The 20852-nt window shown below is 30.7% G+C and overlaps 1 protein-coding gene across 1 annotated transcript in view; it reads left to right on the forward strand.

Moving 5' to 3' along the window:
- Positions 1–18500, forward strand: part of LOC114325569 (uncharacterized) — a 120945-nt gene extending 102445 nt beyond the window's left edge. The window contains exon 2 of the mRNA XM_028273659.2: positions 17762–18500. Within this exon, the coding sequence (XP_028129460.1) occupies positions 17762–18370 (609 nt within the window). The 3' untranslated portion in view covers positions 18371–18500. The remainder of the gene's footprint in view (positions 1–17761) is intronic.
- Positions 18501–20852: the final 2352 nt, after the last annotated feature.

Genomic DNA, 20852 nt, shown 5'->3' on the forward strand with positions numbered 1-20852 from the left:
TTCATGGTAGGGGAGCCCAAGCGGGGATTTTTGCAGTTACTCGAGCGCGTCAGATTATCATATGGGGAGAAACCTGGTACCCTGCAGATGTACCTCTACCATATATTGGCTCTTAACACAGGGGAGTTCGTTAAGGGGGGCCCGAAAAAAAAAATCTATCCTTAAAAAAACTCGAAATTGTCAGATTAAGATAAGGTAAGTTAAGTACATGCAAAAGACTGTATATTTCAAAAATCTGACGATTTGAGCCGGGCGTAAGGAAATGGGCGAGTCCCAAAGTTTCACAATAAAAAGGCGAATATTTCGCGAAATGAAAGTCAGATCGAAAAACTAAAAACTACACGTTCAATATTTTTCAAAAATCTATCGATAGATACCAAACACGACCCCTCGCAGAGAGGGGTGGGGGGTAAATTTTAAATTTTAAATACAAATCCCGCGATATGTAGTAAAATAAACATCAGATCGAAAAACTGCAAAATACACTTATTTAATATTTTTGAAAAATATATCGAATGGTACCAAACGCGACCCCCCACGGAGGTGGGGTCGGGGGTTACTTTAAAATCTTAAATGGGAGCCCCCATTTTTTATTGCAGATTTGAATTCTCTGCATAAAAATAAGCAACTTTTATTCGAAACATTTTTTCGAATTATGGATAGATGGCGCTATATTCGGAAAAAACGATTAATGGAAATGGAAAATTAAATTAAAAAATGGCAAGCGCCCGCTAAAATGGAAAATTTTACTTAACTTTTTTTGGTTTTAGGACCTAATAATCACAATACAATAGGTCCCCAAAGCGCTCGAGTGACTGCACATTTAGCATACTTTGCTCCCCTACCATCAAGTTCCATTGACAATTGTTGTCTTGACATCAGACAGATTCGCTTTTGATATCTCACATCTTAGTTGCCTGTCAGCTCTTGTAACATAATGACCTAATTTGTTACCTTTGACCCACTTACAACGTGTGGGAGTCATATGTTATCCTAGGGCCATATCCTTAGGGATTATATCCATCCTTTGGAATTTGCTATGTTAGCATTTTGATGTGACTTTTAGTCCATTTTTGAAAGGCTTTGACCTTCGTATTTTTTGGTTGGCTCACCATGTTCTTGTAAGTATAACCAAACTTTGATTCTACCTTGGTCATCACTTTAAGTTCAATATTTTGATAATTAATATGGTTATACTTATTTTAGGCAACACTGATGATGCTCTTTTTAGAGCGAAAACGTTCTGTTCGATGATTGTAGCCCTATAGGGCTTTTTAAAATAATATACCTTTTACCAAGACCAAAGTTTTTTATTAAATTTTACTTGCTTAATTAAATTTCCTACAATATAGAATTGGTTAAAAATTTTAAACAAAGTCACCCTTGTTGAAAAAAAGCAATAATTGCGAATAAAACCATACAAAAACAAGTATTCGCATTTTACGTTTTTCTTCCATTTATGCTACAATTTGGACCTTCATATTTTACCCAGAACAACTTTATGATATACTGTAAATTTCATTAAGATCGGTTTAATAGATTTTCATTCACAAAAATTCATTTTTTTTAATGTTGCAGGACTGAAAATAAAGCAGATAGCAATTTGAATTTTTTTTGCTTATAGAAGTATACTGTACCTGTCATTTGCAATTTGCAAAATTAAAATCGATTAATTACCACGGCGGCGTCAGGAATTTTTTTAAATAAACATTAATTTTTGGTGCTACGCGCAGGACAGCGGTGTTCGATTCACACAAGTTGATTTCCACCAAAATTTCTTCCAATCTTTATCTAATATATTATTTTCTTACTCTATATTTTGTTGTATTTTAATATTTTAATTCCACAAAAATCAAACTAATTTTATTATTGTTTGTGAAATATTGTTTAAACAATTGCATAGGTTTAAAAATACACTTTATACAAAAATAATACACTTTAATTCTCTAAGTTAAAATACAATGAACAAAGAAAGTTTTTGCTAAAAAAAGTGTTATTTCAAAGGATAGAGTATGTGTTTTTATTTTGCAATAAACAAATTTATTTATTTATATCAAAATGTAATAAAAATTAAAATGTATCAATCATTATCAAAGGTCATTGGAATGCCCAATCAGAGCAAACTATCCGCTGTCCTGCGCGTAGCACCAATAATTAATGTTTATTTAAAAAAATTCCTGACGCCCGCCGTGGTGGTTAATCGATTTTAGTTTTGCAAATTTCAAATGAAAGGTACAGTACACTTCTATACGTAAAAAAAATTTCAACTTGCTATCTGCTTTATTTTCAGTCCTGAAACATTTTGAAAAAATGAATTGTTTTTGCGAAAGCTGGATTGCAAAATTTATTTTGCAAAATCTATTAAACTGATCTTAATGAAATTTACAGTATTGTTTTAATGTATCATAAAGTTTTCTGGGTGAAATATGAAGGTCCTAAGTATAGCATAAATGGTTGAAAAGCGTAACATGCGAATACTTGTTTTTGTATAGTTTTTTCGCAATTATTGCTATTTTGCAACAAGGGTGACTATTTTTTAAATTTTTAACCAATTATATATTGTAGGAAACTTAATTATGCAACTTTTATGTTAGTACAACTTTTCTCGGAAATGAATACTTTTAAAGTTATAATCAAAAAACGAAGAAAAAATCGAATTTGTCCTTCATTTTTTGACATTTTGATTATTTAAACAATGTTCCGGACCTTTTTGAGAGGGAGGATAACTCAAATATTATTATTTGAGTTATTTTCAAGCAATTTCTGCAAAAAAATTTGAATCACCTCTCAACGTCCAAATGTACTAATATTTTTACAGATGCGCCCTGGTCCAGAGGGTGTACATATGACTATATCTGAACGAACTGAAACAAATCAAGCCTTCTAATACCGAATCACAACAAAATAATTCGATATGGATGCCGTGGCGACATCTGCTTAAAACAATTCGAAGTTTTATTTCCGGAGAAATAAAACCTCTAATGATACCAAGTTTCTGGTTACGCTTTCGTGGTTTCTGTTACTTACACCAAGCGAATGCTGAATAAAAGAAGACACAAGGAGGTCTAAAATGTGCACCTCCCTATCCGACTATCTTATCATTAAATTACATGTTTAATGAGATAATTCACTTTCAATTTAATAAAAATACATTGTTGTTATGTCTTAGGCCAGTGCTAAATAGAATAAAAAAATATGAAAAAAATATTTTTAAGAAACGCTGTTCTTTATTTGCAAGTGACTCAAATTAAACATATTATAAAAAAATCTTCATAGAATAAACGGTTTTCGCACCACGGCTTTTCTTTAACGAATGTGTTAGATTTTTCAATTTTTTTTTATTTTTTGCTTTTTAGTTGATTTTTTTATATGTTTAATTTTAGTCACTCGTAACTAAAGAAAAGCGTTTATTAAACATATTTTTTTCATATTTTTTTATTTTTTACTTTTTAGTCTTACACTTTTCAAACATTAAAATATATCGTCATGTTTATTAAAATATATTATATAAAACATATGATGTACTAACATGAAAAGTAGTCGGAATCGGCAAAAAATTTGAAACTTCATTGTTTATTTGTGAAGCATAACGTAAACAATTAACGTAAAAAGTGAAATTATGAATGGTTTATATAATTAGCTACAATTTGTAAAAGTTTCAACTTTCGTCATTGTAAAAAACAAGAGAATTTAAGCATTTTCCGTTAAAATCGTTTTTTTTTATTTAAACAATTAATAAACAAAAAAAATTTTATTGACTATTCGTGTATTGTTCCCGCGAATGCATATGTCTGCAAATTTTCATTTATTTGGATTAAAGAAAAGTCAGTCAAATTAACGTCTAAAGATTTTATGCAAACTATTGAAGTAAAGAAAAGCGTTTAAAAATATAATATATTTATAAATTAATTATGGCTATGTTTTAAAAATACTATTATTGATTGTAAATCATTGTTTTAATGACTTTAAATAAACCAAAAAGTAAATTATTTATGACCCACGATTTTATAATAAATTACATCATTCTTCTCGAGTACTACAGATATTTCAAATTGATGTCATTTTTACACATTTCAATGATTTTGTCGTATTTGCATTGGATATTATTAAACGAAAATAATTACTAAGACCTTTACCGTTTATTGATCAAATAAATTCTATGTGGCACTGATTTCTAATTGATGTTGTTAATTGCTTCCACATTGCTCATTTTTATTTGTCGAATTATCTAGCTTTGTCATTGAGATTTTGTTGAGTACTATTTTTAGCGTTTTAGAGTTTTGGATATTAAATTTTTATTTATTTTAAGCATTATTATTAATGTATACCTTAGGTCAAATGATGAGATTTATATTATTCTTCCAACGTGTACGGGATCGACAAAAATAAGGAACGGTATACAGTTACATAGGCGTAACCACGGGGAGATTTGGGGGTTATATCCCCCTCATTGGAATGTACTTTGAGCTCTATACGCTTAACACCATAGCCCTCAGAGACCTTCCAGTAGTTGTAACCCCCCTTTCAGGTAGTTGTAACCCCCCCTAGGATCATCCTGGTTACGCCTATGTAAAGTTAGCGCAGACACATTGGATCAAAAAACTGAAAAATATACTTTTAACATTTTTCAAAAATCTATAAAATGACTCCAAACGTGGCCCTTATCCCCACCCCCTGTGGTTGGGGTGGGGGGAAACTTTAAAATATTAAATGGAAACGCAATTTATTTGCAGATAATAATTTTAATAAAAAAACAAGTAACTTTTATGCCAAAAGTTTTTGTCGAATTATTGACAGATGGCGCTATATTTGAAAAATAAAAAAAGGTTTTTCCTGATCCCTAGTAAAATTATGAAAACGGTCTAATATCTCAAGAAACACACTGTTCTCAAGCATCTCTCTTCCTCTCTGTTATTCGTGTTCCCAAATCATTATCCACTCACTATTTTTATTTATTTATTGTTTATACATATGACCTGGCCTCTAGTGACTAATCCAGGTCGTTTTTTCCTGATGGGATTACAGATATTTTTTTATATTTTTACATTTTTTACTAAACTACTTAATCTATTTTTACAATATACTAATTAATTTGCCATAATCTATTAATTACATTTAACAAATTTAGACAATATACATTTGTTAAAATATTTTTGGTACTATCTACTCTCTACTAAGTTATAAAGACAGTGCCTCTATTTTCAGAAGAGAGTTGGTAGTTTTTTTTTTAATTTAATGAATTATTTATTGAATTATTATTTTTATTTATATATTTTATATTGAATTATTATTATTATTATAATAATCCACTCACTCATAAATGTAAGTCTCTTTCAATTGCTTCCATCTTTCTCAATTGCTTCCATCTTTCTCAATTGCTTTCATCTTTTTCTATATTGCGCCAACCTAATCCACTGTTTGCTTGCTACTGTACCCATCTCTACCCATCTATTTTAAGGTCTTCCCATGCTTCTTGGCATTCCCCTTAATTAAAATTCAAGAATTTTCCGTGTCCACCGATTATCATCATATCTTGCTATGTGACCGGCTCATCGCCATTTTGTTTTTGTTATTTCTTTGATAGTTCAAGTATGTTTTGTTCCATTGATCTTACGTTTTTTCTAGTGCTTTAAAAGATTTCTTGGTAAGGGCTACTATTTTCAACCCGTAGGTACAAACTGATAATATGTATGTATTATAAAACTTTGTAGTCCAGAAAGCCACTGCGCATCCGCTAGGAAAAATATTCTAATTCGTATGTTTTGCACAATCTTACTCAAAAAGGACTCCTTTTAAACAAATTTGCATGTTGCCAGGACCAGAAGGTGGTCAAAAATTTTTTAAACGTTTTTTTTTTTTTTTTTGTTTTTTTCCTAAAATTATTTTTTTTGCATAGAAAAAAGTTTTTTTAGGTTTTTTGGATCATTCCAAACAGAAAAGGTTTTTAGTGACTTTTCTCTAAAAATGATAGTTTTTGACATATAAGCGATTAAAAGTTGAAAAATTGCGAAATCGGCCATTTTTGGCCCTCAAAAACTATGTAAAAAACTGAAAATTTGAATGTTGCCAAGATAAGTAGATATTCTTTAAACATCGATTAATGAAATCCCGAGGAGCTTTTTGCAATACAATATTCAAAACTCTTTTGTGTTTTAATTGCTAATCAAGCGTGCGCGACACTATTTTCCACCGACAGTATGGTGCAAATAAAAGGAATAAATTCGTTATTTTAGGCTATTGATTATGTACTATAGAAAGGAACTACAACGTTAACGGGGTTTTATTATAGCATATGATCAATGAATCTCTATATATGAAAAAACCGAGGAGTGCTACCATTTAAAGGGGTGCGTTTTTGAGAAATGGGTGAATTAGTCTCTGGGCACAGGTTACATTAGGGTGAGTTCTATGCACTTTTGGTACAAACACGTCTACATAAAAATTGTTCCTGGTTAAATTTCCTATCTAAATAAAGATCTAAAAACATCCTCATTTTTAATCTTCCTGAATTAAGTAACACTTCTGAAGATGCTTCTCAAGTAAAATCTATTTTATCAAAGGCCCATGCCTCCATCAACACAAATGAAGTCAAAATCTTACGCTTTGGAAATGTGAACAAGAATGGACATCGTCCCATTAAAGTAATTTTTTCTTCAGCAAGTGATGCTCTTCATGTTATTAAAAACAAACAAACAGTTAGTCGTGAAAAAAAGATATATTTTATTTTAGATCAAACCCCTAACCAAAGAAAGCTTTTAGATAGTCTTAGGTCCGAGCTTTCAGAGAGACAAAATGCTGGAGAGGTTAATCTCACGATTAAGTATTTCAATAACATACCTAAAATCATTCAAAAAAAACCTTTAAACTCTACTGACTTGGGCAAGTTTACAGTCTATTACCAAAATGTCCGGGGTCTCAGAACAAAACTTACTGAATTAAGCCTCAATGTTTTTAATTGTACCTATGATATTATCATTCTAACAGAAACTTGGCTCAATAGTGACATTGCTGATGCTGAAATTGGTCTTGTCAATTACAATATCTATAGACAGGATCGTACACCTGCCTCTAGTTCATCTCTTAGAGGGGGTGGAGTATTAATAGCTATTTTAAAGAAATATTCATCATTACGAATCCAATCTGATCCTTCTATTGAACAGCTGTTTGTACGGTTCCACGGCAAACTTATTCTGGGAGCTCTATACATTCCACCTCAATCTCCAGCCTACACCTATCAAGTTCATGCTGACCAACTGATGCTTCTAAGTGAACAGTTTTCATCCCTGAAATTTCACTTATTTGGTGACTATAATCTCCCCTCAGCTAGGTGGAGAGTTGAAGATTATTGCTCTTCTGCAACCTCACAAACTTCATCACCTCTAGCTGTAGTTGATGCCATTGAGGTTGTTTCAAATATGTGTGCTTATCATAATCTTTTTCAATGTAATTTTATATTTAATAGCAGGGGTGTTATTCTGGATCTTATCCTGGCCCCAGAAGAGCTTGTCATTTCTGAAGCTGACGATGCTCTGGTTTCACCTGACTCTCATCATCCTCCTCTGTTAACATCATTGCAGCTTAATGTTTTTGATAGGTCAATTTCTGGTAACGAATATTATTATGATTTCCGTAATGCAAACTTTCCAGCAATTCACCAATGTCTAGAATATATAGAATGGGATAACCTGTTTCGTGGTAGAGATCTTTCCGTCATGATCGCTATGTTTTATGACATTATTTACTCTCTCATTGAACATTTCACTCCAGTTAAATATTTTAGTACTAAGAAATTTCCTTGTTGGTATTCTTCTGAGCTTAAGCAATTGTTAAAGGAAAAAATAAAAGCTCATAAAATTTATAAATCCTTAAAGACTCCTGAAAGCTATGCTGATTTTTGTCATCTGAGAACAAATTGTAAAAATCTATCTAAATGCTGTTATGACAATTACATACGTTTCACCGAATTTTCTATACAAAATAACGCAAGGCATTTTTGGAAATTTGTAGGTAGCAAGCGTGAAAACAATTGTATACCTGACTCAATGACCCTGAATGACTCTGTAGCTTCATTTGGCAATGATATTGCTAACTTATTTGCAGATCACTTTTCATCAGTTTATAGTGATATTACTTTAAATTGCAATGTTGACCATATTCAGTCTCAACTCAATATCTCATCATATCGTATCCAGATTTCCAAAATTTACGAAAAGCTTTCATCATTAAGTGTCAACAAGGGTCCTGGGCCTGATGGTATAACCTAATTTTCTTAAGGAATTCAGTTTTGTACTATCGCGACCTTTGTTTCATATATTTAATAAATCTTTGGATGTAGGTCAGTTTCCAGACTTTTGGAAACTTTCTTATGTCACACCAATATATAAATCTGGTAATAAATCTAATATTAGTAATTACCGCCCTATATCTATTCTTAGTGTTATACCAAAGGTTTTTGAAAGTATTATAACTGATTTCCTCACCTTCGATAGCTCCGGGATCCTAAACTCTCAGCAATTTGGTTTTACTACAGGTAAGTCTGCTGAACTGAGTTTGTTGACCTATGTTGATTTTCTCTCTGAAGCCTTGGAGGAGGGACTTCAAGTTGATTCAATTTATACTGACTTTTCCAAGGCCTTTGACAGAGTAAATCATGAACTCCTGATTCAAAAGCTTAGCTCCTATGGCATAAGTGGACCTTTGTTGCAGTGGTTACAGAGTTATTTAACCGAAAGATTTCAACAAGTTCGAGTAAACCACTTTTACTCACAAACCTTTCCAGTTAAGTCAGGTGTACCTCAGGGGTCCCATTTGGGTCCATTACTCTTTAATATATTTATTAATGATATTACCAACTGTTTTCACGATTGTAACGCCTTACTATTTGCTGATGACTTGAAGTGCTTTAAAGTTATAAAAAATCATTATGATGCTGCCATATTGCAATCAGAACTGAATAACCTCTCTGCATGGTGTTCACTTAACGGTATGAACCTTAATTCAATCAAATGTCATGTAATTAACTTTAACCGTACTCACCACCCAATATTATCAAACTATTACATTGATGGCCAATTGCTCAACACTGTTAATAAAATCAAGGACTTGGGGATTACACTGGAAAACTCTCTTTGTTTCAATACTCACATCATCAATGTCATTCAAACGTCTATGAAAATGCTGGGTTTTGTAAAAAGAACAACTCGTGATTTTACAAACATATCCAGTATTAGAGTTCTTTACTTCTCTTTGGTCAGGTCTCACCTTGAGTATTGTTCTTCAGTGTGGTCCCCACACTACTTGGTCTACATTAGGAAACTTGAACAAGTCCAAAATAGTTTCTTCCGTTACATTGCTTTTAAGCTTCATACCTATCAAGATTACGCTGTATGGCACCATCAACTGCAGGTCCCTTCTCTTGCAAGCAGGAGAAAACAAAGGGACCTTTTGCTATTATTCAAGATCTTAAATGGTATATGCAGTTGTTCTCAACTACTTAATAAGATCGCACTGTTTGTACCACCTCGCACCACTAGACAAGTGCGAACATTTTATCTACCATTCCACAGGTTTAATTATTCACTTTTTTCGTTCGTACCCAGAGTCTTGAATTTAGCAAACTCCCTTTACAATTTACAACTGTTCGACAACTCCATCTGTCGTTTTAAAAGAAATTTACATGGGATCAATATTTGAGTGAAGCGTCTGTAATTTGTTAACTTGGTTTTATGATATTATTTCATAGTACATATTTACTTCTAATATTATATTTATATTTCTGTATGTCTGTTTTTTATATTATATTATGTTATTGTTTTTTTTTTTCTGTACACTATGTATTTTTGTAGAATTGGGCTTGCCCGTAAAAAATAAATAAATAAATAAATAAATATAACTTTTTAAAGTCAAAGATACTTTTTTTTACAAAAATATATTCAAAAGAAAAAGCATAAAGAAAGCCAAAAGAAAGAAATTTTGTTTTTTGTCCCATAACTTTTGTCCACGGGGATATAGGTATAGACATTGCTTCACAGAAAAAAAACCTACATATTTTCTCTTTAAACTAATGTTTGGTAGAGGTCATTAGGATTTACAGTTTTCGAAATATGTTTTTTCAAAATGATTTGCTCACAGCAATTTTGGGCAATTTTCCTTGTTATTTCGCAAATATTGTTCTGTAACTTTTTTATACGTAACTTTAGACATATGCAATGGTACATGTAAGAGGAATAGAAATCAATTACCTTTAAAATGTTCTGTTGTATAATGTTGTACGACTTCTTTTAAAGAGGTTACCTTTTTCAAGACTTTACACTTTTAACGAGTTTTTATATTTTTTACGATTATTTTAATTTTCCATTATAACTTTTTTTTCTACATTTAGGTATATATTATATAATAAAAAAAGAAAGCTTATTCTGTTTACTTTAAAATGGTGTATTATAAAAAATTCTAGGATTATTTTTGAATAAGATAATATGCTTTTTCAAAATGTAATAAGTACTTGCAACGATTTTTGATTTTAGGATTATTTTTTAAATTCCTCATTATAACTTTTTTATGTGATTGTCTGTTATGATTGAATCTTATTTTTTATAGGTAGTACTTTGGATCCACTTGACTCGGCTGGGCAAACTTCAAAATATGGATTAATTTCAATATTTACTGTCAAAGCACCTGCACCACAAGCTTTGCTTGAAAAACTAGCATGTAAATGTACCAAAGAGTGTACAAAAAACTGCGGTTGAAGGAAGATAGGAATTAGTTGTTCAATATTCTGCAAAGGGTGCATGTGCATGGGTACTAATTTTGGGAACTCTAAGATAACTGAGGTGTCAGAGGAAGATATTGAAGCTAATGCTAACGAAGAGATGGACTTTGATTTTGAAAATTTTTTAAATGTCAACGTTTAAATATTTTTAACTGAAGTGATGTTTTCTAAGACTAATGTTTATGTAATTTTTGTAAAAGAAATAATTTTAAATAATACAGGTAAAAAAATATCAAATAATCATTCGGTTTCCATTACATATCATTTAAATATAGATGATACACCATTTTAAAGAACAGAAAGTAAGCCCTCTTTATTGAGCAATATATAGTATATTCATGAACAAGAAAAAGAAAAGTTATAATGAGAAATTTCAAAAATAATCTTAAAAATGTAGAAAATAATATTTTTTTTATATTGGGTATTATATAATATATAATATATAATATATAATATATAATATATAATATATAATATATAATATATATAATATATAATATATATAATAATATTATATATTATATATTATATATTATATATTATATATTATATAATATATAATATATAATATATAATATATAATATATAATATATAATATATAATATATAATATATAATATATAATATATATAATAATATTATTTTATTTTTATATTATATTATAAAAAATCGTTAAAAGTATAAAACCTTGAAAAACCATAATCTCTTTAAAAAAAAGTCATACAACGTTATACAGTAGACCATTTTAAAGGTAATTGATTTCTATTCCATTACGTGTACCATTGCATATACCTAAAGTTACGTAGAAAAAAGTTACAGAACAATATTTGCGAAATAACAAGGAAAATTGCCCAAAATTGTTGTGAGTGGCGAACTTTGAAAAATTATATTTCGAAAACTATAAATCCTAATCACCTCTACTAAACAACATTTTAAAGAAGAAGTATGTAGGTTTTTTTCTGTAAAGCAATGTCTATACCTATATCTTCGTGGACAAAAGTTATGGGACAAAAAACAAAATTTCTTTCTTTTGGGTTTCTTTGTGCTTTTTCTTTTGAATATATTTTTGTAAAAAAAAGTATCATTGACTTTAAAAAGTGATATTTAGATAGAAAATTTAACCAGGAATAATTTTTATGTAGTTATGTTTGTACCAAAAGTGCATAGAACTCACCCTAATGTAACCTGTGCCCAGGGACTAATTCACCCATTTCTCAAAAACGCACCCCTATAAATGGTAGCACTCCGCGGTTTTTTCATATATAGATGTCCCTTGACCATATGAAATAATAAAACCCCGTTAACGTTGTAGTTCCTTTTAGCTATCTTATTTTGAATATAATCAATAGCCTATTTCGTAAACGGGCGACTTTAAGAAAAAATCCCGAAATAGGTCGATTTTTATTTTTAAGTTATGATATTTTGGCATATATGGTATACTAGTGACGTCATCCGTCTGGTTCAAAGGTTCTTCAATTCTCTATTCAGTAATGTAAACATTTACATAATTATTTATACAGCGTGTCCTTCTACTTCTTTTTTGTCAAATAATTTAATTTAATAAAAAATTTTTGGACACCCTGTATAAATAATTATATAAATGTTATAAAAATTATATAAATCGCGTGCTAGCTCATTTGAAAGGTTTTTCAATTCTCTATTTAGTAATATATACATTTATATAATTATTTATACAGGGTGTCCTGCTAATTCTTTTTTGTCAAATAATTTAATATAATAAAAATTTTTTGGACACCCTGTATAAATAATTATGTAAATGTTTACATTACTGAATAGAGAATTGAAGAACCTTTCAAATGAGCTAGCACACGACCCCTATTCTTGTTTAAAAAAATCATCGATTACGTCATCACGTCCAGATAGATGACGTCACTAGTATACCATATAAGCCACAATATCATAACTTAATGTCGCCAGTTTACGAAATAACGAATTTATTCCTTTCATTTGCACCATACTGTCGGTGGAAAATAGTGTCGCGCATGCTTGATTAGCAATTAAAAAACAAAGGAGTTGTGAATATTGTATTGCAAAAAACTCTTCGGGATTTCATCAATCGATGTTTAAAGAATATCTAACTACCTTGGCAACATTCAAATTTTCAGTTTTTCACATAGTTTTTGAGGGTTAAAAATGGCCGATTTCGCAATTTTTCAATTTTTAATCGCTTATATGTCAAAAACTATCATTTTTAGAGAAAAGTCACTAAAGACCTTTTCTGTTTGGAATGATCCAAACAATCTAAAAAAACTTTTTTCCATGCAAAAAAAAATAATTTTAAGAAAAAAACAAAATAAAAACGTTTAAAAAATTTTTGACCACCTTTTGGTCCTGGCAACATGCAAATTTGTTAAAAGGAGTCCTTTTTGAGTAAGACTGTGCAAAAAATCCGAATTAGAATATTTTTCCTAGCGGATGCGCAGTGGCTTTCTGGACTATTGTCTTTTAGTTTATAGTAATTAAGGTGTTTTTCGAGATATATGCTAGGTTATCGAAAGGATCCCATACTTTCTTCTTTAACCCTCGCAGGAACAACCTTTTAGTAGAAACAGCGAGGACCAAGGAAGGTCAATTAATGTCCACACATAAATTAATCAAAAACGTGCTTCTTTATTTATAATAATTTAAAAATAACACTTTTATATTATTCCTAGACGTTAATGGAACAGTTAAAAGATACGAATTTATAATTTACCCGGAGTCTTCGGCTTCAGTGGAATTGGCATCATCGTAGGTTTCAGAAACATTTTTGACTTCTTGCTGTGTTTATCACATACATACCTACTTGGATTTTGAACAAACTATGGTTGTTTTTGCCCACTTATTGGCCTTTTTCGTTTAGATTTTGCCAATTTGACACATGAATGATATCGTCCCTTTCCATTTTGGGATGATGTTGAAGGTACTCAAGGGAATTATTTATAGTCCACTGTCAAGTTTTTATAAAAGTATGAGAAAATGAATTAAATTATAGAAATGCTAATTATGCCATCTAATAGGGCAGTAATACGCCGACAACTACTAATTACGTGAGATTTTTAGGAACAAAGATATTTATAAAATCGGATGTAATGCAATGTTGTGGAACCCTCCTTGGTCCTTCTAGGGTTAAGTACCATGCCCAAATTTTAGGCGTTGGTAGTTTCCATGACAATTTGCCGATATCGTTCTCGATCTTGCGCGGCATGTAATAATTCATCTGTTGATAAGCCGGTCCATTGACGAACGTTTCGGAGCCATGAACATTTCTTCCTATCAATTCCTTTTTTCCTCTTCTACTGAGCTCCAGACCAGTTGTGTTCTTCGCTTAACCTTAGCATATTATTTTTTATTTTTCCTAGGTAATTTGGTTTTCCCAATTTGATGACATGGCTCAAAATATTCAACATTTTCTATGGTATAGTTTTCTATTGTCATATTGGTGTTGTTTTGGCTCATTATTTTTAAGTGGTGTCTCCTTGTCTCACTCCCCGTTGTAGTTTTTTGGGATTTGTTTTCGTGTTTTCGTCCAACTTTTTTTTGGTGGTTGCATTTTCGTATATGTTTTGCTGTAATTGTTGTTAGTGCAGTTACTGAAGGTGGATATGAGCTATTACCTCCGATTTAAAAAAAAATTACAAATTAAATAAAATTAAAAAATTTACAAATTAAATACAGATTTAAAAAAAATACGTTTATTGTGGGTCAAAGGACACAGCGGAATTATGGGTAATGAACTCGTAGATTCCTTAGCTGAGCAGGCTCTAAAAGAAGGGACATATATTGACTACAAATGTACACCTGAAGAAATTAAAAATATTAGTACTGATATATATAAAATAATCTGAAGCAAAGAACTTGAGGAAATTAAAAAAGGTATGTACTATAAAGAAATTAAATGTACTATACCATCAAGACCATGGTTTGCAATGACAACTCTTCCAAAATACGCAGTGAGACAAATATGCCGTTTAAGATTTAACCATGCATTGATTCCAACATATCTACATAAAATTCATTTAAGAGACAATCCATATTGTCAATGTGGAGAAATAGGTGATGCTGAACATATGATTTTAAATTGCCCTCTAATACAAATAAATATAAATAACGTGTGATCCAAAATTATTATTTTCACCATAGGTGGCTCTGAACGACAGAGATAGCTATACAGTGCATGTCTATTATTAATTCAGATATACTTTTTAGTTTACGTCAACTTTTTGACAGATACTTGTCAGTGTACGTTAAAAAACACTATAATTGAACATAAAAAGTAGCAGAGGAAGCAAAATTTAATTTTATACGAATTAAAAGGTCTTGAGATTGGGTATCATTTCAACGTGTTTTCAATCTTTATGCTTTGTTTGAAAAAGTGATCATTGATCATAACAACACTGAATATAGCCACAGTTGGCCGTGACGTCACACTCCGGCGGTCTTTCAGATTAAAACAAGACATACGTATTTTTTTGCACGGATAGCATTGATCCCAATAATTGTGGATCGCTCGTTACGTTTATAAGTAAATTATACAGTTGTAAAAATATAACACACCCAATAAATTTAACATATATATTATCACAAATTAATAATACAGAATTAATGCATTTATTTATAGAACATATTAAAAATATAAAAATCAAATTAGGTATAAACTAACCAATGTAAAGACTGAAATTAAAATCTATTATAATATATAAATAAACCTGTGTTTTTGCCTGATGTGGTATTCCCACTGACCAGTGGTCATTCCTTATAAAGTATGTAGAATAAGTAGGATAGAAAATGTAAGTAGGTAGGTATAGAAAAATATATTGTAAAATAAATGAGCAAAATTGGTGAATCGGCGAATGAGCATTAAAGGGCCCGTAGTCATACAACTCCAAAGAAAAAAAAAATACCTCCGATTTCGTTGAACCTCCATAGATTTACATGAAAATTGGTGAGTGGTTAGAGGATATCTCAAGGAAGAAAGGTGATATGGTGTCAACTTGCGCTTTTACCCTGGGGGTGGATACCACCCCCTCTCGAGGGTAAAAATTAGTTTATTAAAAATAACCCCATAATTCGATAGAGGGACAAATTCTAAGCAAAATTTGTTATATAAAATTAATAAAATAAATCAAAACTTTTTGAGTTATTGAAGATCAAAGATTTTAATTTTTCTTGAGAAAAATGCATGTTTTTAACCGATTTTTCATCAATAACTCAAAAACTATAAGTTTTTCCAAAAAAGTTATTACTACCAAAATTGAGGCTAATAAAAAATTAAATATAACCTTTACTAGCAAAACCTTTTAATGTTAACCAAAAATGAGTTATAGGTAATTGAATATATATTTTTTTTCGGCGAGTAAAAAAATATATGTATTCAAGCTAAGCTAAAATAACGGGTAAATGATGCGTTTTATAACATAAACTTATTAAACATTTGTCAAAGTACTTAAAAATAACTATGAAATGAGCCCCCGAACATGTTGATAGCATTAAAATTTATGCACCAACATTTTTTCAAAATTTATCTTTATTTTGATATAAAGAAGTTTTTGTAAGGATTACTATAAATTTTATTTTTTATGCAAATGGCGTATGTCTTATTTTTCACTTTTTCCTAAAAATTCAAAAGGGTTCTTTTATTTTCATCATAACTTGCTTAATTTTGACGCTATTAACTTGTTCTCAAGCTCATTTGATAGGTATTCCAAAGTACTTTGACAAATGATTATCAGGTATATTTTATACACTGCATCGTTTTCCCGTTATTTAAACTTGAATACTTAGATTTGAGTACTCGTCGAAAAAAGTACACATTAAATTGCCAATAAGTCACTTTGAAATAACATTAGTTTAGTTCTTAAGTGAGGAATGTATTCAGTTTTTTATTATCATCAATTTCAGTAATAATAACTATTTTGTAAAAGCTTATAGTTTTTGAGTTATACGTGAAAAACCGATTTAAAACATGAAAAAATAAAATTTTTGGTCTTTAATAACTCAAAAAGTGTTGATTTATATTAATAACTTTATATAACAGATTTTGCTTAAAATTTGTCCCTCTGCCGATTTATGGTATTATTTTTAATAAAATAATTTTCACCCCCGAGAAGGGGTGGCATCCACCACCAGGGTAAAAGCGCAAGTTCTCTATTCCTTGAGGTATCCTCTAATTACTCAGCAATTTTCATGAAAATCGATAGAGGTTTAACGAAATCGGAGGTAAAAACCTTCAGTGACTCCACTATGTGTTTTATATGTTGAACCAGAATCAATATACTTAATGTAAAAATTCTCTCAATAATGATAATTAAAATAAAAAAAAGAATGTATGTGTACTTTGTATGCACGTAAGAAGATATTCTTCTATTATATAATAGGTAATTTAAACGAAGTAAATATACTTAAGAGGTTATTTGTATTTTATTTAAAAATCAAACTAACTTTCTTATCTACCAATTTTCAAAAAAATTTTATTAAAACAACCAAAAATAAAAAAAATATGAATCGCCCAGGAATTGAACCCGCAACCTTCCAATCTCAGTGCTAACGCATTTCCCACTACTCCAGCGAGGCCCTAGAAATAGACATGTAAGTTTCAGATATAATTACACAACACGGCGACATATAGTGTAAAAATGTTATACTTACATAATATTTTATTATTTTACTACAGGGAAACACAAATCCAAAAACACAAGAATTATAATAAATAATACATTTCCTAAAACCACTAATATATTCTTTTAATGACTTATTTGCACGGTTACAGATACATACATACCTATCTTGAAATATTAGCAATGAACTAATCTACATACTGTCAGAACTACATACGGTCAGTGTGCGCAGGCGCGCGGATCATGTACAATTTTACCCTCAATCGATTCGCCGCTAAAGAACAATATCTTCAAAAAGAAAATGAATGAAAAATGTTTTAATATTGTTTTGTTTTTATTGTGTTTTCCTACCAGCTAATGATCTTCTTTGTTTCAGATGAAGCTGATTTTCCATACACTCACAGCATTCTTAATAGTAAAATGGATCCAATGCTATCCAGTCGAAAGCAGTAACGACCGCAAAGGAAAATCCCTAGGCTACTTAGACTACATGCAACCCGACGTAGACTACAACAATCTCGAACTAGAAAACGACAACTACATGTCTCTGGCACTAGGAGAAAACCCCTTGAGCAGAACAATACCTTCGAGAAAGCACCAATATAACTCCCCGATTTACTACATTAGAATACCACCGCAGCCTTACATGTTCGTCTCAGGACTAGGCTACGTTTCCCAACCGGTAGCACCACAGATGTCACAGTTTTTGAACGTGCCAGTCTCGTTTGTGTCCAACGGTAAACCAAACGCTATTTACCAGTGGTCTGGAAACTTTGGAGGTTTCCCTACACCAGCCCCCACTCAGTTCCCCATTCCCGCTTACACCCCCAAACCGCAGAAAACCACGAAGAAACCGTTGGCTGATTCCCCGATACACAAATTACCAGGAAGCTTTGCTTTTAACGGAAAACCTGAAGACATCTATGTTTTAAGGGACTCCTACAACTCACTTTATAATGACGTATTGCAAAATGTGTATCCTTGAAACAGAGTATTTGAACGAACGTGTGTGATAAGATATTTATTTAATTTAATAAGAAATATTTGACGATAAATGAGATGGATGGTGCACTTGTATATTTTCTAGTAAAAAAAATAGTATTTTTATGAGGTTATCATAATTTGTTATTCTTACAGAAGAGAAGAGGATATTAAGTTACAGCAATGTCAATACGGAACTATCATTATTTGTTTCTTCAAACGTCAAATAATGATGACATTACTTATCTAACTTGATCCTGTCAAAGTTTGATGTCTCCGCCGGCAGCGGTTTTTTTTTTCCCATTTCTTTACGGCGCGCGGAGGGAAAAATGTTGTCATGGCAACAATATGAAACATGTCACAAAGCAACAATACAAATGTCATTAACAACAATTAAACATCATTTTTATTTATAGTAATATTAAAAGTACAATTAGTTAATGAGGCATTTTCAAAATTGAAACCGTGCAAAAATGTTCCCGACTCTTGATACGCATTGGTAATTGTTGATGATACTGATGGTCGAGCACAACTTTCAGCAATCATTCCCGATGTTGGCGAATCATGAGGGTTTATCCCACCGACGACTTAATTATTTTAATTTCTAACATCTAGACGACTTTGATAGTTGTCACAGTTAATTTCGAGTAAAAATAGCGTATGAATTGTACTATTTATGGTTGAAAATTGCTACGTTTGAAGAAAAAATAGTATACTTTATTGGGCAAAGAAGCGACTTTTCTTGACTTGCCCTCTATTACGCGCCTCACTTCGTTCGGCGCGTAATATCGGGCGCGTCAAGAAAAGTCATGCTTCTCCGCCTCATAAAATAATATACTATTCTATAACTCAGTTCATACAAGAAAAACAGCATTCAACGCTGAATATCACATTCTTCATTCATTCATTTATTTGTAAGTCGGAAAAACTACTCATGACTGTTTAAGTCGATAAAGGACTTCGACAAGGATACTGCCTGTCATCAACCTTACTTAAACTTTATATAGATGAAACACTAAAAAATTGGAACAAGAAATGTAGATAGATGGAAATGTAAAGACTGAAATAGTTTTGTACACACTTATGAATACAGGTAAATAGGGAGAATTGTACTTTTGAAATGTGTAAATTAAATAATTTAGCTATCTGAGCGCTTTCGGCTTACAAAGCCATCTTCAGAGCTATAGTCAAAAGGTTCAAAATACCACTATGAAGAGAGATGAATCCCATGTACGATATAAAAATACTTTTATTTCTTATGCAGTTTTTTAATTGATGGAAAAAAACCTTGCCTGACTGTTGAAAAATGCTCAACTTTGCTGTTGTTTTTAAGATCGGAAAAGTTAAAAACATCTATTACAAGCACAAAGGACTTTCACACGAAAAATTACATTACATAAAACGAATATTTTTTTTTTATTTAGCTAATGCCTCGACAACTAATGGCCATTGGCATGGTAGGTACGGTAATTTTGAACAGTTAGGTACCTAGTGTCATGTGTAGTGTGTGTGTTGAGTAAGTGTCTTGTTGCTTTGCAAAGTCGACGTCATTGTCTTTGCAAAGAGACGCTAATTGTATCCAAACGTCTGCGGTCCCTCCGGTGAGTAAAACGAATATTTATTATTTATTATACAGTATGTCCCTGTAAGTTGTATCCATATGGAAAACTTTTTTATTATTAATTTTACGAAAAAAAGTTATTCTTCATAAAAAGCTCTGCATGGTCCAAAAACTAAGATTCAACCATCAGACATCAAACTTTATGAATATTATACGAGGTATGTCAAAAAGTTTGAATTTCACTCAAGAGTAAAGTAGCTTTATTTTTCACAATATTGAAAATTGCTATTATGAAAAGTTGTTTGGAATTAAAAACTATATTCTAATATGCAATTACATCCTTCTAATTGAAAATTTTTTTTTGATAAATTATGGATAAATAACATTATTTTCAGTAATTTTAATCCTAATAACTCTTTTATTATTAATTTTACGAAAAAAGTGATTCTTAATAAAAAGTTCTGCATGGTCTAAAATACTCTAAAACCTAAACTATAATCATCTTGTGTCAATTTTATACGAGGTATGTCAAAAAAGATAAATTTAGATCAAAAGTAAAGTACCTTTATAGTTCAAAATATTTCAATTAGAAGGATGTAATTACATACTGAAACATGGTTCTTAATTCTTAATAACATTTCATAATAACAATTTTCGATAGTGTGAAAAATAAAGGTATTTTACTCTTGAGCCAAATTCATATTTTTTGACATACCTCGTATAAAATTGATAAAATTTGACATAAGATGGTTGTATTTTAGGTTTCAGACAATGCAAAACATTTTATTAAGAATCACTTTTTTTCGTAAAATTAATAATAAAAGAGTTATCAGAATTGAAATAACTGAAAATAACCTTAGTTATCCATAATTTTTCAAAAAAAAAATGTTTCAATCAAAAGGATGTAATTGCATATTAGATTATA

This window comes from Diabrotica virgifera, chromosome 3, assembly GCF_917563875.1.
Source record: "Diabrotica virgifera virgifera chromosome 3, PGI_DIABVI_V3a".
Classification (NCBI taxonomy): domain Eukaryota; kingdom Metazoa; phylum Arthropoda; class Insecta; order Coleoptera; family Chrysomelidae; genus Diabrotica; species Diabrotica virgifera.